This window comes from Marmota monax, unplaced genomic scaffold (genome assembly GCF_021218885.2).
Source record: "Marmota monax isolate L192 unplaced genomic scaffold, Marmota_monax_Labrador192_F-V1.1 WCK01_AAM20220418_F8-fsc00125, whole genome shotgun sequence".
NCBI classification, from domain to species: Eukaryota; Metazoa; Chordata; class Mammalia; order Rodentia; family Sciuridae; genus Marmota; species Marmota monax.
Genome location: NW_026695235.1, coordinates 2853229 through 2866319, shown reverse-complemented (window position 1 = coordinate 2866319; position 13091 = coordinate 2853229). Strand labels below are relative to the sequence as shown.

Sequence of the window (13091 nt, the reverse complement as noted above, 5' to 3'; positions counted from 1 at the left end):
TTAAATAAGTAATGGTCATCAGATTTAATATTATCCCAGTAGTAATCTCATGACTCATTTACATTTAGTGTACTTTCTTAAATGGACAAAAGGGGTTTGGGTTGCAGCAGTTGTACCTGTACCTGTACCGGAGGGCAGGGATTTGAGGACAACCAAGAACTACTACTGTTCTTGTCTCTTATTTTATTAATAACCGTAAGTCTTCAAGCAAATGCTATTACATTTGTTTATCTAGTTTAAGATGGCAAGCTAGTGTACAGCCCCTTAAGAAAGGTTTCTGCCTAAAATGGTAGCAGAGTTTTAAAACTCAGAATCAAATTTAGTAATACAGAAAATTCACTTTTGAATTGAAAGAGGGTTTCTTGTTTTTCTTCTCGAAACACTTTTGTTTTTTTTCAAAACATTTTTCTTAATGGTAGGTTGGTTGGGGTCTTTCGTATTAGTTCTAAGGAGAACTGAGGTTTCAGTAGAGATTTGAGTAGTGACTAGCAGGGTGAGAAAGCCAATCTGGAAGTAGCATTAGCCCTGCTCCCTGCTTTAATTGCTCTTATCTATTTGTTTGGATAAAACTATTCCCCTGCAAAAGTTTATAGAATCAGGCTCCATCTGCTACCTACAATTCTAAAAATATTTGGAGTGGACTGCAGGTGTAGATTCGTGGTAGAGTGCTTGCCTAGCATGCATGAGACCCAGGGTTCCATTCCCCGCACTACCAAAAAAAAAAAAAAAAAGTATTTGGGGCAGTGGAAAACACTATGCCTGCACCACAGTTGTACTGTTTAGTATAGCATATTTAAATTAATAGAGCCTTGTTAAAGTTGAGTCTGTGAATACAGCTTTATAAAGTGGGGTATGTATGTACTAGATTTTGAAATGTTAGGTTATTTACATTGTACATAAAGATATAACAAATGGAATGTAGATGTAAAACAAAAAAAAATGATTTCCTGGGGCTGGGGCTATGGCTCAGCGGTAGAGCACTCGCCTTGCATGTGCAAGGTCCTGGGTTCGATTCTCAGCACCACATAAAAATAAATAAATAAAGTTATTGTGTACAACTACAAAAAAATAAATATTAAAAAAAATGATTTCCCTTATAGTACATGTAATGGATTGAATTATTTTGTTGCCTTTTAATTTAATAACATTATTGTTTAATGTTAGCACTGCTCAGTAGTATTGGGAGCACTGTTTTAATATTTGTACTTTGTTATTTAGTACTCAGTTGCCTAATGCAGTTATTTTCTTTTCTGTTAGGAATCAGTCTTTGCATTTGCATCTCAAGCACTATGGTGTGAATTGTGATGACTGGTTATTACGCCTCATGTGTGGGGGAGTGGAAATAAGAACAATTTATGCTGCTCATAAACAGGCAAAGGCTTGCCTCATTTCAAGATTAAGCTGTGAACGAGCTGGGACAAGGTTTAATGTCCGGGGGACAAATGATGATGGTCACGTCGCCAATTTTGTAGAAACAGAACAGGTATATACAGTTTATATTGCTTATCAATGTGTTATAGGAGAGGCACAGATAATACTAGGATAACCGATTTTTATTTGATACAGAACTCATTTTGACATCTGTAATCTCATCTGTGGTATAATTGGCAACTTTCTAGGGAAGGCTTCCCTAAAACAAAAAAAACTTCTTTTGGTATGACTCTTCAAATAGTTAACAAGTTATTCACTAGCTAGCATGGCACAGTCAGTGGTGTACATTTGATATTGAATTAAAATCCTCAATTATAGAGCTAGACAAGAGGAATATTTTTATGCAGTTAAAACCAACTCTTAAAGATAAATATGTGTACTACCTAAAAATTAAAAATTACATTTTTGCCTGTAAAACTGTATAATTATAAATTCAGGCCATGTACCAGTCCAACTCAGATCTATCAAATTAAGTTTTGAGAAATATAAAAAGCTAAGGAAGCTACCCTCAGTGGCAACATACCCATAATCCCAGCTACTTGGAGACTGAGGCTGGAGGATCTCAAGTTAGAGGCTAGCCTGGGTAACTTAGTGAGACTGTATTTCAAAATAAAAATTTAAAAAGGCTGGGCATGTAGCTCTGTAGTAGAATGTGCAAGGCTCTTTGTTTGTTTACCAGGGGCTAGCACTGCAAAAGGAAAAAAAAAAAAAAAGCTAAGGAAAACAATTGAAGGAAACATAAAAGTATGTATGTAAAATACTGAGATTTATAAGGAGGTTCTTTTTATTATTTGGATGATTAATATTATTAACTGGAAAAAATCAAACTTATTTAGAGACATATTTTGGATACTTTGATTAGGACAAATTATGAGAGATAAGTTATAAACTAAAAATGTGCAACAGATTGTAGTCACTTTGTTTTTCTGATATAGAGGTAATAACCCCACCACCTGTGAAAATATACATTGCTGTTGTTGTTATTTTCTTTCCTTTCGGCAGGTTGTGTACTTGGATGACTCTGTTTCTTCCTTTATACAAATTCGGGGATCTGTTCCACTGTTCTGGGAGCAACCCGGGTTGCAAGTATGTTTGACATTCAATTTTTATTATTTTTTTCTCTTAAAAAATTTCCATATTCTCTAAATTTTCAGGATAATTAATTAATTCACTAATTAATCTATTCCATTTAATAATGTTAGCTGGATTCACAAGTGAGGATCTGAGAAGTGTCTTGTCTTGGATATTTTTTCTTTTAATGCTCTTTCATATAGTGCATTAGTTTTGTGTTTCTGTCATGAAATACCTGAAGCAGGCCAACTTTATAAAGAAAAGAGGCTTATTTTGGCTAATGGTTGGGAAGGCTGAAAGTCCAATATTGGGCAGCCCTATTGGTTCAGCCTCTGGTGAAGGCCTAATGTTGGATGGCATTGCATGTGGGAGCTTGTGTGGGAGAAAGAGATCAAGTCTGGGAAAAGGAAGCCAGAGGGAGATTCTGATGTGGCTCAGGCTTTTATGACCACTTGCTCTCACAAGAACTCACTCCAAGAAGCCAGTATTCCTTTCTGAGGTAGCTCCCAATAACTTAAGGACTTTCCATTCTAGTCTCCACATCTTAACAATTCCATACCATCTCCCAATAGTGTCACCCTGGGGACCAAACTTCTGACACATGAACCATTGGGGGACAGACCATATGCAAACCCTACTAAAATCCAGCTGCTGTATTTCATTTTTAAAATTTAGATGTTTGCCGGGCGTGGTGGCACACACCTGTATCCCAGTGGCTTGGGAGAAGGGAGGCTGAAGTCGGAGGATCATGAGTTTAAAGCCAGCCTTCGCAAAAGCTAGGCACTAAGCAATTCAGCGAGACCCTGTCTCTAAATAAAATGCAGAATACGGCTGGGGATGTGGCTCAGTGGTTGAGTGCCCTTGAGGTCAATCCCCAGTACCGAAAAAAAAAAAAAAAGGTTTTTATAGCACATTGATTTTCACAGTGTTTACATATTTATTATCTTACTGTGTTAGTATATAATAATTTAATCTTCAGGCATAAGCATGTAATAGTTAAAGCTTCAATACTGGCTTTTCATCCAACATACTTAACTCTATTGCTATAAGCTGTGTGATTTTGAACAAGTGATTTAATTCCTGTCTCAGTTTCCTTATGTATAAAACAAGAATAATATTAAAACCCTTCATAGGGTTGTTTTACTAAATGAAAAACACTTAGAAAAGTGCCTGACACAGTCAGCAACATGTCAGGATTAGCTATTGATGCTATCACCAATAATGTATCTGCTAAAGGAATTTTACTTGGTAGTCTGTGATGACGATCATCTTCAGCATGTTTTCCAACTTGCTTTCTGATAATTTTTAAATTTCCTTTGCTGATCTTTGTAACATTTTTTAAAAATATAAGGTCATAATACCAAATTTCATCCAATAGTACAATCTTATATTTTAATTCACAAATCCTTATGCTAAAGAATAAATCATAAACATTTTAGGCTTCTAGGTATGTATAATCTAGTAAGTTTTGTACCTTAGCATATAGCATCAAGAAAAGGAATAGAAAAGGATCTTACCTTGGACCTCTAGCCCAAGTCAGTGTTTCTCACAATTATTTAGCTTAGCAGTTTTTAAAGTCAACCTTCCTTTGAATAGGAATGGATTCTTTTCTTGAGTGTTTTTTATACCAAAGTAGTTTTTGCTCCATTCTAAAATAGTAGGTAATAAAGGAATGAAAATATATGACTAATTTTAAAGATTAGAAAAATAGATAATTGATTTTAAAAATATTAAAATGCCAAGTCCAAAGATTAATTGTTTCATAGAAGGCAAACAAGTAATCTGTTAACCTAGGGTGGCTTTTAATGGATAGTAGGTGTTTTATGTGTTCTCAGAACTGGAATTTATTTTAAGGGATCTTTGAATTTAGTGTTGACTAGTGAGATGTCCCACTTTAGTAGACAGAGAATCCTTAGGCAATTGTTCTTTGTCTTGCATCTTTTTAATTAATTCCCCTGTGGCTTTTTAATCAAAAGGTTAAAAGTATCATCTGAAGTAGTGATAAAATGCAGATTCACAACTCAACTTTAGATCATCTAAAAGCAGAATCTGGAATGCATTTTTAAGCAAGTGCCCTTCCATTCAGAGTCAAGAACTTCTGTTGTACACCATCTTATTGTAATAGTCTGAATCAGCTGGTCCTGTAATACTTTGCCCTAGCATTCTCCAAGGCTTTGGGACTTTGTATTTATTTTACTCCTTTCATCTCACTTAAGGTCTCATAATTTCTTTGGACCCTGAAGATTCTTACAGTTTTCTAACCAATCTTATCCATCTAACCTCTGTTTCTGGTTACCTTTCTGACACTTCTTTTTCATTTTTGATGTATTAGGCTTCACATATATATATATACCCGAGACCTACCACCTCGTAATCTGGTTTACTCTACCTATTCTACTTTATGCTTTGCTGTTTTCTAACAGGAATCTTCTTCTTCCAAAAGTAAGATGTGTTGTCCTTCAACATCCAACTCAAATCTCACTTGAATAACTTCTAATCACTCATCCATGCTGATCTCTCTAGTTAATAATTAAGTTCTTCTAGTATGTATTATTTTATACTAGTTGCTATGAGAGATTCAAAGCCCATAACACTTTCCAGTTTGCAGTCTGTTCCTTGAGACTTTTTATAGAACTGGTAACTATCAGTATGAATTCTTTTGAGGCATTATAAAGTTGTAAAAAGTGCTTCATAAGTAAGAATATATTTTAAGTGTTGGCAACTACTCTGTTACATTACAGTTTATAAAGTCTTAAAAGATAAACATGATGAATTTTTTTTCTCATTTAATGCTATGTGCTTGATTTTTGGTTGACATTCAGAAATATAAGAACATTAATGATGAAAAATTATAACAATTAAATAATAATGCAATAATAATGAAAAATGATGTTCCATATCATCCAGTTAAAAATTTAAAAGTACATCTTTGATGCAACCTTGTCTTTTTAGGTAAATTCATTGTTATTTGAAAGCCTTAAAAATTTCTGGAGTGTCAGACATGGTAGCACATACCTGTAATCCCAGCAACTTGGGAGACTGAGGCAGGAGAATTGTAAATATGAAGCCAGCCTCAGCAACTTAGTGAGGCCTTAAGTAACTTAGCAAGACTCTGTCTCAAAAATAAAAAAGGGCTAGGGCTGTGGCTTAGCGATAAAGTACCCCTGGGTTCAACCCCCAGTACAAAAAAAAATAAAATAAAATAAGTAAAATAATAATAATAATTCTGGAGTATCTCTTTTATCACAATTTATATTAGCTCTTTTAATACGGAATTTTTCCTTTAACAATGAGTAATAAAACCCAGTCTAATCTAACCAATCTATTGCTATCAGAGCTGTGATATCCACCTACAGATATCTGTGTGTTGGGATGGTGGGGAACAACCACAGGCATTAATTAAAAACATGAAAATTTATATTTTTTTCACCTTATTGATAATTACAGTGTTATGCAAGATAAATATTAAACAATAAAAAATGCTGTGTCTTAAACTTTTGTATATGTATAGGCAGTTAACCTGAGATTATGCTAAAGAGAAGGTGTCAACTTTTGCTGAGTTTTCTCCAGTTTAAAATATTTAATCTCCTGAGGCACAAATTTTTCTTTACTTTTTTAAAAATGTTTTATTTTAGTTGTAGGTGGACACAATGTTTTATTTATGTGGTGCTGAGGATTGAGCCCAGGGCCCCACACAGCTCTACTGCTGAGCCCCAGCCCCAGCCCCAGCCCCAGCCCCAGCCCCGAGGCACACATTTTTCTTTTCTTTTAATATTTTTTGGCTGTTGTACTTTTTAAAAATTTATTTATTTACATGTGGTTCTGAGGATTGAACCTAGTGCTTCACACATGCTGGGCAAGTGGTCTGCCACTGAGCCACAACCCCACCTCACATTTTTCTAATTTTAAAATTTTATGAAGACTTTCAAGTACTATAGGATGAAACTCAATCAAATGATTCAGTTAGTGTAAATGTGAATCTAAGTTAGAGCGTTCAAATTCTTATAAAAAAGAAAAAAGAGAATCCACTGATTATCAGGATAATCCTTATGTTGTCCGATTTAGGGCAGCAAGGGAGAATACTTGATGTTAATATTTCAATGCAGTTTTGAGATTGGATAAGCATATTAGAGATTATTTTCTCTTTTCCTTCCTTTCTTTCTTTTTTTTTTTTTTTTTTTTTTGGTCAAACTATATGACTGATATGGCAATCCTCCTTCTATACCTCCTACACTTAGAGTCACTTTGTTCACAGATTAGCAAGAATGAATTCTTGGTAACTTTGATCTTAGCATCTCAGAGAAAAATGTTAAAGTTCAAATTGGTCTTACCTTTGTATTTCTTCTGTTAGATCTTCCTCAGTCTTGCCTCATCTCTCTACCACACTCCTATGTGTAGAAAGAGACATTATGAGAATATACAGCAGATAGATATGTTCTATCTTGTATATTTCATTTAATCCCAAATTTCTAATTCTGAAAAATGTGCTGTTACTCTAACTGCGTGGCTATGAGGTTGACTTGGAAAGGGTCTTTTTCCTGGAAGGAATTACATTTTTAATTCATTGGAGCTTTTGGTGAGGGAGAGGTGATTATGGAGTATTCAGCATAGCAAAGAGAAAGACACATGGACATAGTAGTGGTAGGCAGTTTGGAAGAGCAGTAATTTAGGTCATGAGATGTAAAAATATCATCTGAATCTTTTTTGGAATTGATTATGTAGATCTAAGAGGGCAAGTTATCTATTAACTTACATGGGGCAAGTAGATTGAAGTTAAAAATGAGGTAATATATATGAAAGCACTAAATCAATGAAAATTATTATTAGGTGAAAAGTATTTCATAATGGTGTAACTTGTAATTCTTTTTTAATGAGATTGTTTTTTTAGAAATAAAAGGGAGGGGAAACTTTTAGAACTGTTTTTTTTTTTTTTTAAGATTGTCATCAGCTATTTGATTTACTACTGTGTGTTCAACAAATGGATTGTTACATATTTCAAACAATGATATTTTCTTGTCTACACGTTGGTTTTTGGTGTGATTAAATATATTTTTCTTGTCTAAGGTGGGATCCCATCGTGTCCGTATGTCAAGGGGTTTTGAAGCTAATGCACCTGCTTTTGACAGGTAAGACTCATTATTTTTACATAGTGCTATAAGTTTTGATATTGTTAAGCACTGAGATTACTTGTGTTTACTGAGTGCTTTCAACTTTTTTGATGCCATGTAAAATTCCTCTGACTTCTAATTCAGTTTGAAGACTGTAGTGTTATAACTTCTAGGGGTGGATCTTAATCTTTTTAGCCTTAAGATTTCCATTCTGGGTGCATTGTTCCCTGCTGGCTACTAGCCAAATATAGCTGCTAAGCACTTAAAATGTGACAAGTCCAAACTGAGATGTATTATAAATGTCAAATGTGTACTTGATTTCACTTAGTATAAAATATCTCAATATTTATTTTATAGTGATTACATGTAGAAATATTTTAGGTGTGTTGAATTAAATAAAACATTTAATGACCACTGTTTCATTTTAGTTTTCTAAATGTTCCTTCTTGAAAATTTTAAATCACAGATGAAGCTCATGCTTTATTTCCTACATATGATATCCCTCTATCTGATAGTCCCCTTTATCCTCAGGGGATACATTGTGAGACACCCCCTCCTCCCTGGGAATGCCTGAAACCTCATATATCTATTTGTATACTGATTTTTCCTAAACATATATATTTGTGATAAAATTTAGTTTAGACATTAGGCAAGGTAAAAAATTAGGAACAAGATCGAATAAGATAAGGACTATTAACAACAATATACTGTAATAAACAAGTTGTGTAGCTGGGTGTGGTGGTGCATGCCTTATAATCCCAGCAGTTCAGGAGGCTAGGGCAGGAGGATTGCAATTTCAAAGCCAGCCACAGCAACTTTGTGAGGCCCTGAGTAACTTAGCGAGAACCTATCTCAAAATAAAAAGGGTTAGGAATGTGGCTCAATAGTTAAGCACCACTGGGCTCACCCCCACCACACACACACGCAAAAAAATTAATTATGTGAATTTGGTTTCCCTCTCTCGAAAGAATCAAGACCAATTTTAACAATTTTGGATTGCGGTTGATCTTGAGTAACTAAAACTTTTTTATTTTTATTTTTTATTTTTCTTCCTTTATTGCTTGCCTGTGTCCCAGAAGCCCAAGGAAAAGGGAAACCACAGATAGGGAAGGACTGCTGTATAGCTTCTGGAATGATTGAAAGTGGAGAGAAAGAAGACTCATATTCAGGGCCTAGTTTTCAAGAGCTATGCCTAGTAAGGAGGCCCTTCTAAATGTTTTCAGAGTATGTAATGACCTGTGTAATCAGCCAAGCTGATACCTTGTTTTGTCTGGTGCCAGTCTTCCAGAGTGGAGAGGGGGCTGGATGAGTCCATAGCTTCAGCATAGGTGAGAGTCCATAAGTCAGAGAGGAAATTGCATTAACTGAGTTTTCATAAATTCAGAGGTATAAGATTTATACCCAATTTGGCCAATTGTCTGAGTTTAAAATACTGCCACCTAGGTTCTGTTTAATAATGAAGTCTTAATTCTGTGTATGAGTGAGTTTATAGAGATGAACCCAACAACTACGTATAACTGTAAAGCTCCAGTGGAAAAAAAAAATGGATTCTGTTTTTTTTGGGTGACTTATCATTTGACATATGCTTATTTCCTTTTTCTCCTCAATAGGCATTTTAGAACACTTAAGAATTTATATGGCAAACAAATAATTGTAAATTTGCTTGGATCTAAAGAAGGTGAACATATGCTAAGTAAGGCTTTCCAGGTAAGTATGGCCATTTCTTCTTTTGTTCTGGACCATGGTCACCTAGAATAGTATTTTTAAAAAATAATACAATAATCAGATTCTCCTGGGATATAAATTATTTCCTACAGAAAGGTTAGTACTTATTGGAGTCTCTAATTCTTTGGAACCATTAGAGAACAATTTAGACTGTGCTGCTGAAATTTGAATTTTGGAAAGCTTTCAAGACAGTTGTCCTTCTTTTTTTAATCTGCTATTTAATTTTTTAGAGAAGCAGAAAAATACCACCCCCCCCCAAGCAAAAGTGTTCATCTATCATTAGTAGAGAAATATCAGGCAGTTTCCTTCTTTATTGATTGCCTATGTCCCAGAAGCCCAAGTCATTTGTGTACATGCAACACTATACTGTCGTGTGTAGATGAAGAGAAGACAAGTGAAAGGAACTCAAATGCCTGGCTTCTCAAGAAAATTACTTTTAATAAGTGCTTATTAAGGGCTGGGGATATAGCTCGGTTGGTAGAGTACTTGCCTCACATGTACAAGGCCCTGGGTTCAATCCCCAGCACCACAAAAACAAAACAAAATAAATAAATGCTTATTGAATCAATATTGAATTAATATAAATAATGATGTTACATAAAATTATAAACTTAAAATGGTAGAAATCATTTTTAAAGTTCAGTCTCACATGTCCAAAAAGTAACCTAGTTATTTGGCTATATTTTAACCTTGTGATATAAGTATTGTTAATAAACAGATTATACTTTAGAATGTGAATTTTTAGTAGTGTACTTTAAAATGTATTATTAAATGAAAGTATAGAAAATTAATCTTTCAGTTCTTGATTCTTTGTGTTACAAAAAGAGAATACATTGAAATTCTGTAATTAGTATAAACAGTTACTAAATTGTGTTGGAAAATAAAATACTTGTGATTGGAAATAATTTTTCATTTTCTAAATCAGGCCAGAATGTTATTTAAGTTTCCTGGTATTAATTATGTCACTCAGTTTCTCAGGGATAGTATATGAGGTTTTAGGGAATACATGACATTAGGTACCAGCAGGTAATTTTCCATTTTACTGTTAGTGTCAATAGGGTCATATTTAACATTCAGATTACTATTTGCCTTTTTTACTTTTCAGAGTCATTTAAAAGCTTCTGAACATGCTGCTGATATCCATATGGTGAATTTTGATTATCATCAAATGGTTAAAGGAGGAAAGGCAGAAAAATTACATAGTGTTCTTAAACCTCAAGTCCAGAAGTTTCTAGATGATGGATTTTTTTATTTTGATGGAAGTGAAGTTCAAAGGTTTGACTGCTGTCTTTCTCTGTTCTTTAAATTGAAACTTTGCTATACTTTTAAATTTATTCTTATCTTTAGACTCTTTAATTTCCTTTTTAAAATTAAAGTTTATAATTTAAATATCATTTTTATACTGAATTTTCTATAGAATTCAACAAATAAGAGCACATACTATGGGAAAGGCAGCATAGTCTTATGTTTCAATATTAGTGGCTATGGGAATAGGCTCTGTTATGCGCATTTACATTTGAGAAAATCAAGTCATAGGCTCTAATCTGTTCCAAGTCACATGACTAGGAAGTATTAGAGCTAAGATACATCTCGCTCTAGACCTCTTGCTGTTATCTATGAAACTATTCCATTTTTTAAAAATAATTAATGTGTTAATATTTTTTGACCCTGGTTAAAACTGTTAAGTGCAAATAGAAATAAATGGCATATGCTTACTCTCTGCTTTAGTGTAATTTAAATTTTCAGTTTTGTATAAGCAATAAAGGAAAAAAAGTAAATATTGTAGGATTTAAGTTCAGAATATAGGTTGAGGTAAACTTTGTGAATAACATTTAAATTTTTAATTTTTTCACCTTTTTAAATTTACTTAGTATCAATGCCATAGCAATGTTATAGGATAGTCAATAGAGAAGGTAGATCTTAAATTTTCTAAACTTCTTTCCCTGAATATTTGATTATCTTTTAAGTGCAAAGGACTATAGGATTATAAACCCGAATGTTTGTTTAGTTCCAGACTACTGGCCTAATTAAAAATAAGTGTATCATAGATATGTGATAAAGATTATATGGCACAATGTGAACACATTATAGACTCTTCATGGTGACTGTATGGATAGTCATGGCATAATTCATATTTTTAGTATGTTTGAAAATTGTAATAATGAAAGGGGTGCTATGTTTTAATCATCTCAGTTATTTTAATCAACTCAGTTGTTTTACTTTTATTTTTGTTACAAACTAGTTGTATTAACTTTATTGAAACTATTACAGATGCCAGAGTGGTACAGTTCGAACAAATTGCTTGGATTGTCTTGATAGAACAAATAGTGTGCAGGCGTTTCTTGGCCTAGAGGTAAAAAATAAATTAAAATGCATGTATCCTCTACCATATGCCTCTTTGAATGCTTTTATAATCCTTATATTTTTCACTAGTTTCTTTTCAGAATATAAAAATGAAGTTATGTTTCATTAAATGTATTTCTACTTCTTTTCTAGTCTTTTTTTTTTTGCTAGAATACCTTTTTTTTTTTTTTAATTTTTTTTATTGGTTGTTCAAAACATTATAAAGCTCTTGACATATCATATTTCATACATTAGATTCAAGTTGGTTATGAACTCCCAATTTTACCCCAAATACAGATTGCAGAATCACATCGGTTACACATCCACATTTTTACATAATGCCCTATTAGTAACTGTTGTATTCTGCTACCTTTCCTATCCTCTACCATCCCCCCTCCCTCCCCTCCCATCTTCTCTCTCTACCCCATCCACTGTAATTCATATCTCTCCTTGTTTATTTTCCCATTCCCCTCACAACCTCTTATATGTAATTTTGTATAACAATGAGGGTCTCCCTCCATTACCATGCAATTTCCCTTTTCTCTCCCTTTCCATCCCACCTCATGTATCTGTTCAATGTTAATCTTTTCTTCCTGCTCTTCCTCCCTGCTCTGTTCTTAGTTGCTCTCATTATATCAAAGAAGACATTTGGTATTTGTTTTTTAGGGATTGGCTAGCTTCACTAAGCATAATCTGCTCTAGTGCCATCCATTTCCCTGCAAATTATGCAACAAAATGAAACTGAATCCCCTCCTCTCGCCAGGCACAAAAGTTAACTCAAAGTGGATCAAGGAGCTAGATATCAAATCAGAGACTCTGCGTCTGATAGAAGAAAAAGTTGGCTCCGATCTACATATTGTAGGGTCGGGCTCCAAATTCCTTAATAGGACACCCATAGCACAAAAGTTGATAACAAAAATCAACAAATGGGACTTACTTAAACTGAAAAGTTTTCTCTCAGCAAGAGAAACAATAAAAGAGGTAAATAGGGAGCCTACATCATGGGAACAAATTTTTACTCCTCACACTTCAGATAGAGCCCTAATATCCAGAGTATACAAAGAACTCAAAAAATTAAACAATAAGAAAACAAATAACCCAATCAACAAATGGGCCAAAGACCTGAACAGACACTTCTCAGAGGAGGACATACAATCAATCAACAAGTACATGAAAAAATGCTCACCATCTCTAGCAGTCAGAGAAATGCAAATCAAAACCACCCTAAGATACCATCTCACTCCAGTAAGATTGGCAGCCATTATGAAGTCAAACAACAACAAGTGCTGGAGAGGATGTGGGGAAAAGGGTACTCTTGTACATTGCTGGTGGGACTGCAAACTGGTGCGGCCAATCTGGAAAACAGTATGGAGACTCCTGGGAAAGCTGGGAATGGAACCACCATTTGACCCA

The 13091-nt window shown here is 34.1% G+C and overlaps 1 protein-coding gene across 23 annotated transcripts in view; it reads left to right on the top strand.

Annotated features, from left to right (window-relative positions):
• Positions 1-13091, top strand: part of Synj1 (synaptojanin 1) — an 89106-nt gene that overhangs the window by 22963 nt on the left and 53052 nt on the right. For all 23 annotated transcript variants that reach the window (XM_058577323.1, XM_058577322.1, XM_058577326.1 and 20 more), the window contains exons 5-10: positions 1258-1483; positions 2434-2517; positions 7567-7628; positions 9221-9317; positions 10441-10610; positions 11607-11688. In XM_058577323.1, coding sequence (XP_058433306.1) covers positions 1258-1483; positions 2434-2517; positions 7567-7628; positions 9221-9317; positions 10441-10610; positions 11607-11688 — 721 coding nt within the window. The remainder of the gene's footprint in view (positions 1-1257; positions 1484-2433; positions 2518-7566; positions 7629-9220; positions 9318-10440; positions 10611-11606; positions 11689-13091) is intronic.